Source organism: Chiloscyllium plagiosum, chromosome 10 (assembly GCF_004010195.1).
Source record: "Chiloscyllium plagiosum isolate BGI_BamShark_2017 chromosome 10, ASM401019v2, whole genome shotgun sequence".
Classification (NCBI taxonomy): domain Eukaryota; kingdom Metazoa; phylum Chordata; class Chondrichthyes; order Orectolobiformes; family Hemiscylliidae; genus Chiloscyllium; species Chiloscyllium plagiosum.
The window spans coordinates 79,209,150-79,216,285 of NC_057719.1; the positions used below are offsets into that span (position 1 = coordinate 79,209,150).

At 45.3% G+C, this 7,136-nt stretch overlaps 1 protein-coding gene across 1 annotated transcript in view; it reads left to right on the plus strand.

Moving 5' to 3' along the window:
• Positions 1 to 7,136, plus strand: part of LOC122553809 (kunitz-type protease inhibitor 1-like) — a 66,229-nt gene that overhangs the window by 40,341 nt on the left and 18,752 nt on the right. The window contains exon 3 of the mRNA XM_043698159.1: positions 3,256 to 3,397. Coding sequence (XP_043554094.1) covers positions 3,256 to 3,397 — 142 coding nt within the window. The remainder of the gene's footprint in view (positions 1 to 3,255; positions 3,398 to 7,136) is intronic.

Sequence of the window (7,136 nt, forward strand, 5' to 3'; positions counted from 1 at the left end):
CCACCCCCACCAGTCTGCCTTAATTCCTTTCCCCCCCCTCCTTCTCCCCATCTGCCTCCCCCTTTCCTGTCCCAGGTTTGACAGGAAACTGACTGCATCCAGGTGTGAACAGGACTTTGGTGTTTGAGGAGAGGGTAGGTCATGAGGTTTCTGAGAGAGCAGAGTTTGGTTTTGCTCTCGTTGTGTGGTTTGATGCCTGTGTTTTGTTGGTGTAGGAGAAACTGAACCAGCCAGTCCAACCAGTGCTGGATTAAATAGTAGCTAGGAACGTGCTCCAACCTGAGCTGGCTCCTGCCTACTCTCTCGGAGTGTCTGACTGAATCCCAACTATCCACTTGGATTCCGGGCCTTTGCTGCCAGGTCACACTGACAGTGATGGTAACTCTGTACGTTGTGACAGGTGGGGAAAGTGGGTGCCGGCCTAACCATCAATAAATGGTAGACATCATTCTGAGCCCACTGTATACACACCAGCCTCAACTTTTATGGCAATGGTTCGAGGTCAGTTGTTACATCAAACTTTCAGGAGATAGGCAATTAAATTGAGTTCCTTGTGCACGGTTTGGAAGCTGACTTAAATCTAGTCCGTGCTGGCTGGGTTTTCCAGGACTCAGTAATCTGGACAGTAAAATGGAGGCGGAAGCTGAGTGCTTCTGAAGTTTATACTTCCTTAGGGTCCTCCTTGTGGAGCAGGCGACTGTCTTCTCTGGCACCTTGGGGAAGCCTTGAGCCACCTCTGCGCTTACTAGGCAAAGCCAGTGTCCTCTCCTCTCTGCCCAACCTGACACCACCTCCCAACTCCCCCCACTCCTTGGACTATCACCAAGGGCTTCCTCCTGTAGGTTCTGTTACCTGATGACTACTAAATGGGAGACATTACCATGGATCTTCCGACACTAGCCATCTTGGGTGTTTTCCCCCTCACCTCCATAATATTGGGCCCAGTGGCACTTGTATTATTGCTCAGCTCACACACCACACAAGAGCCTGTGTCTTTAAGACAGCTGCCTGACATTGTGTCACGTGATGTTCTGGTACCGAGGTAACCCTCCCTCACCTTTTAGTCACTAGCTGTGACCAGGATTCAGTTGTAGCTACTCAGTTATGGGGGTGTACTGGAATAGTGTAATTGAGCACAGAAACCAGACAGCCTTGGATTTTTCTTTGTGGTGTCAATAATCTTCAAGACATGTGACTCAATAGAACTTGACTGTCTGTGGTATTTATTGCGTAGACTCAACATACAGCAAACCACAAACGACATCAATTATATCTTGAATGTAAACCTTAAGGAGACTGATTTCGTGTCCAACCTAAAACTAGATAAACACTCGCACTTAATGACCAGGGCCCCAAATGGTAGTTCTTTCCCAGTCTTGGCTTTTTAAAGGGCCTTTATCTTCCCAGGAATTGCTTTGTAGATGTTTTAAGTGAGTAGCCAATTAAAAATTGTCGTCGATGAGCTGTCAGCTACGGTTGACGGTTTCTGACATTGCTCATCTAGGATGGCCATGGGTCAGTGTGGGACACTCTCTGGCTTGTTTTGAAGGATTGTGGGTCTGGGGGTTTGGAGCCTTGAGCCCGCTATATTGACCGATGGCCAGTGTGAGTATGGACTGAGAGCTCATTTTAATAAACAAACTTAGATTTCAGGTAATGCTGGCAAGGCCAGCGTTCCTTGCCCATCCCTACCTGCCCTTGAACTGTGTAACACAGTTGCCCTCTGTGGGGCACAATCAGTCCAACCTGATGCTGTGGCCTGGAACCAAATGTAGGCCGAGCTGGGTAAGAATAGCAGATTTTTCAATTCTGAAGGACGTGTGAATGAGGGAGAGCGGTTTTAACCCGAACCCTATCACTATTATTGAGAATGGCTTTATATTCGTTATGGAGTTCGAGAGTTATACAGCACGAAAACAGACCCTACGGTTCAACCAGATATCCTAAATTAATCTACTCCCATTGGCCAGTATTGGCCCACATCCCTCTAAACCCTTCTTATTCACGTGCCCACCCAGACGCCTTTTAAATGTTGTAATTGTACCAGCCTCCTCCACTTACTCTGGCAGCTCATTCCACACACGCACCACCCTCTGGGTGAAAAAGTTGCTCTTTACAGGTCCCTTTTAAATCTTCTTCCTCTCACCTTGAAAGGTCTTTGCAACTCTTTCTTTCTCAAAAGTCCAATGCAAGCAGAATCTGTGGATATTTTTTTTTAGATTAGATTAGATTACATTACAGTATGGAAACAGGCCCTTCGGCCCAACAAGTCCACACCGACCCGCCGAAGCGAAACCCACCCATACCCCCACATTTACCCCTTACCTAACACTACGGGCAATTTAGTATGGCCAATTCACCTGGCCCTGCACATCTTTGGACTGTGGGAGGAAACCGGAGCACCCGGAGGAAACCCACGCAGACACGGGGAGAACGTGCAAACTCCACACAGTCAGTCGCCTGAGGCGGGAATTGAACCCGGGTCTCTGGCGCTGTGAGGCAGCAGTGCTAACCACTGTGCCACCGTGCCGCCCAATAAGTGGAGAATGCGGGCATCGATCCCGCTACCTCTCGCATGCGAAGCAAGCGCTCTACCATTTGAGCTAATCCCCCGGTCAAGATAGATTCTTGCTAAGAAAGAGGGTGAAAGGTTATGGGGGGGTGATGGTGGGGAGAGAATGTGGAGTAATCGGATGCTTTTATTGAATGGTGAGAATCTAGGAGTGGGGAGGGGACGAAAGTGTCGCCTACTCTTATTCCTAATGGTTATGTCCATATGTAAATGTGGAAAGGTGTGGCGCTGGAAAAGCACAACAGGTCAGGCAGCATCTGAGGAGCAGGAGAATTGGCAATTTGGGCATAAGCCCTCCATCAGGAATGTGTGGCTATGCCCGAACCGTCGATTCTCTTGCTCCTCGGATGCTGCCCGACTGGCTGTACTTTTCCAACACCACACTTTTCGACTCTAATCTCCAGCATCACTTTTTCCAGTTCATATGTAAGGTCGTAAATGAATGCATGTTTTTATATATATGTACTGTAACGTAAATGGTTGTAAACAGTTGGCCATCGAGACTGCATCATGGGGGGAGTATTGACCGTTTGAGATTAAGCCACAGTGGTAACTGTTGATTAGCAGCAGCAGCTACACCTGGCTCGCTTTGCAAAAAATGGCCATTGCTGGCATCGCGGCCGAAAGGCAAGTTCTTGGACTCAAAAAGGTTGCATAAAGGTTTATTCTCTGCCTCTCCTCAGAAAACTCAACATCAGGATGAGCGGCTGGTGTCTAACCTGAAGGTAGGACAGTATGTCTTTCAGCTGACTGTCAAAGACACGGCAGGCCAGATGACCACTGACACCATGTCCGTCACTGTCCTCTCTCCTGAACAATCCGAGGGTGAGTACACACTCGTCGCAACGGAATTTATTCACCCCTGCTCACTGACCCTGCTCGGAATGGAAAAAGCAAAGCATTTTCGTGAACCGTGTGCAGAGCTGTGTTGAGATCACACTAGGATTACAGGGCAAAGATCGGGACTCTTGATTATGAAAAGCTCCCATTGATATGCAAATTGTGAACAATACCAAAAGGAAGACGGTAGATGAATCAGGAAAGGATGAACAGGCGAGGGTTGTTTTCTCTAAAAGAAGTTGAGGCAACGTGATTGAGATGTTTAAAATAAGTGTTCAAGGATGTGTAGTTCAGGTGCATTAGTCAGGGGTAAATGTACAGTAATAGGGTAGGGGGATGGGTCTGCGTGCATTACTCTTTGGGGGGTATTTGAGAACTTGTTGGGCCGAAGTGGCCTGTTTCCACATTGTAGGGATTCTATGATACTAAAGGCAGAGTGACGCTATTTCCATTTGCAGAGGCAGGTCAAAACCTGGACTCCTAAATAAAGCGTTTGAGTTTTATTTTTCTATCAATTGAAAAGAAGGAAAATTAGGCCAAACCTGTATCTAACATTGGTTAGACTGCATGTAAGAGCACTCTGCAGGCCTGCTCACTGTGGCGGCTCAGTGGTTAGTACTGCTGCCTCACAGCAGCAGGGAATCTGGTTCGATACCAGCGTCGGGCAACTAAGTGTGGAGTTTGCACATTCTCCCTGTGTCTGCGTGGATTTCCTTCCGCAGACCAAAGATGTGCGGGTTAGGTGAATTGGCCATGCTAAGTTGCCCATCAGGGATGTGTAGGTTATGTGCATTATTTAGGGGTAAATATAGGATAAGTGGGTCTGGGTGGGTTACTCTTCGGAGGGTTGATGTGGCCTTGTTGGCCCACAGGGCCTGTTTCCAAAATGTTGGGATTCTATACAAACTTCTACGAGATGTTGTAGAAAGGACATCGAGCCACTGGAGAGGATACAGAGATAACTTAGATGAGAAACGTTTGAGTATAAATATCAGGAAAGAGTTGACAGGCTGGCTCTCTGCTTTTGAAAACTGAAGCTTTTTGAGATGGGTTTTGGTGGTGTGGGTGCAGGGAGAGTGCGTTTGCTTGTGGGCAAGAGCAAAACTGGAAGCTGTCAGTGTAAGGCAGTCACTGACCGGGAACTGGTGCAAACCGTTTCACCCAGAGAGTAGTGACAATGGGGAACTCCTTACCACAGGGAGTACTTAACGGGGATAACAGCAATGCTTTTAGGGGAAATGAGATAAGGACGTGAGGGAGAAGGGAATAGATTGTTATAATGTTAGATTAGGACAAGAAATGGGAGCCCTGACTGGAGCATGAATATTGGGATAGACTGTTTGACCTGTTTCTATCATGTTCTACATCATCTTAAAATAGTCAATAAATCCAATAATGAATTCAAGCAAAGCATATTTGGTCAGAGAGGTGTGAATGTGGAGCACACTACCCCACAAGGGTTATTTGAAGAGCTATAGAAACACAAGGGAGAAAGGTCCAGATGATACGTGAATGGGGCTATATGAAGGAGGGCATTGCTTTATTTACAGTACAGAGGGGGGTCATAGAGTCATACAGCATGGAAACAGACCCTTCGGTCCAACCAGTCCATACCAAACATAATCCCAAACTAAACTAGTCCCACCTCCCTGCTCCCAGTCCATAGCCCTCCAAACCTTTCCTATGCATGTATCCATCCAAATGCCTATTAAATGCTGTAATTCTACCCACACTGGCCACTTCCTCAGGAAGTTCATTCCACACATGAGCCACCCTCTGTGTAAAACATTTGCCTCTTAAGTCTCTCTCCTCTCACCTTAACAATGTGCCCCCAAGTCTTGAAATTCCCCATCTCCGGGAGAAGCCAACTACATTTAGCTCTATTATTATGAAGGTGTGGGTGTACTTTGAGAGTTAAAAGCAGCAGAACTACCAGACCCAGCACCAAATATACTCAGAAATGGTAACAATGTAACACTGGGTCGAACCACGCGATCAGTTCGTTGCTTAAGAGATAAAAACAAATTCTAATTCAGCCCATCAGTTTAAATTATATCCAAAACGCAACAAACTCCTGTCAAGTTTGAATTGAGTATGTTGACAATCTTAAAAGCCAATGACACAATCTGATGCCCTGGAGTATAAAACTGCAGAAAATTGACCAGTTGAGAGGAGAACTGCCACAACCCAGCATGTAAACAGACTGCTTGAAAATAGCTCTCTCAGCCTCAAATGTCCTATCTATTTTCAAAGCCCGCACCCATCAATCAAATTGACTATGTTTAATTCTTTCGAACTCAACATAAGTCTGACCTGGTTCCTTCTTTATGCTTCTGGTAGCAATTCATAAGCACTTAAAATAGCCCGTTCATAATCTCTTGACACCTCATCTGACAATACGACAAATGCCTGACTAGCTCTGCCTACCAGTTTAGTCTGAACTAGCATTACCCATAAATCCTCCGACCACACCATCTGCCTAGCCAATTTTCAACTGAAATAAAATAGGCTTCAACATCTTTCTCATCAAAATGTGACAGAGTTTTGACATTTTATATATATCACAACCTTCTCTTTTAATCTCCATCCTGTTAATTTGACTTTTGCTGACTAAGTCACAACTTCTCAAGTTCAAATTCTCTGTCTGTGTCTCTGTCTGTGTCTCTGTCTGTGTCTCTGTCTGTGTCTCTGTCTGCACAGTCAAGAACCTTCACTCTCTCTTTTTTCGCCCCCGCCCCCTTTGTCTTCTAACTCCATTTTCCTCAATTTGTCCTTGTTTAAACCCAAATGTAACTTTTTTGCTAATTCTAAAAGTAAGGCCTTTTTCTTTCCTTCTAAACTTCCTTGGCAGATTTGAGAATCATTTTCAAATCCCAGAATTTCTTCAGCAATTTTAAGAGCCATTTCTCCCACTCTTTAATTTAATCAACCGCAAGTCACCAAAATTAAACAAATTGTCTCACTTACGTTTTATTTAAAGATTAGGATACTAACCTGCAAGTGTTCAAATCTGCTGGGATTTCTCGTACCCCCAAATCTATTCAAATCTGTCTAAACCAGTTCAGATCACAGACCCAAAATTCGGATAATCGAATGCCGGATAATTGAGGTCCCTCTGTATTTCAGAAATCTCCTTCATTTCCAAAATGTCCTTCACGCCAGCAATGTCAATTCCTAACCCTTTTATTCAAAACCCTTTGTTGAAATGAGTGTGGTTCCAAAGAGGACAGTTGTCCATATAACATTCTGAAGGCAAACTTTTCTCCGATGCTGCTTCCTCTGGAATATTACAGAAGTACACCAACCTATCTATTCCTTCTGAGTGCCTGTAAATGCTTTTTTAAAAAAATTTCTTTGCTTCCTTGGTCAATAGAAAGCATTTGTTAGTCTTTCCCACCCAAACTCCCAGACCCAGTATTAGATTGTTACCATTTTCGAGTACATTTGGTGCTGGGTCCGGTAGTTCTGCTGCTTTTAACTCTCTTAAAGGTATACTCACATTGTCATAACACTGCCTATACCCCTCATTATTTTATAAATTCTACCAGGTTGCCTCTCAACCCCCTCCGCTCCAGTGAGAAATGTCCCAGCCTATTGCAAGCTCCTCGCACAACAATCCCACTGCCTTCACTTTATCCCAGAGCCCTTCAAGTCAGTATCCTTTGAGTTCCCATCCAATCCTTTTTAGAAATCAATGATTCCTCCCCCTCCTCCTCCCTCCCCT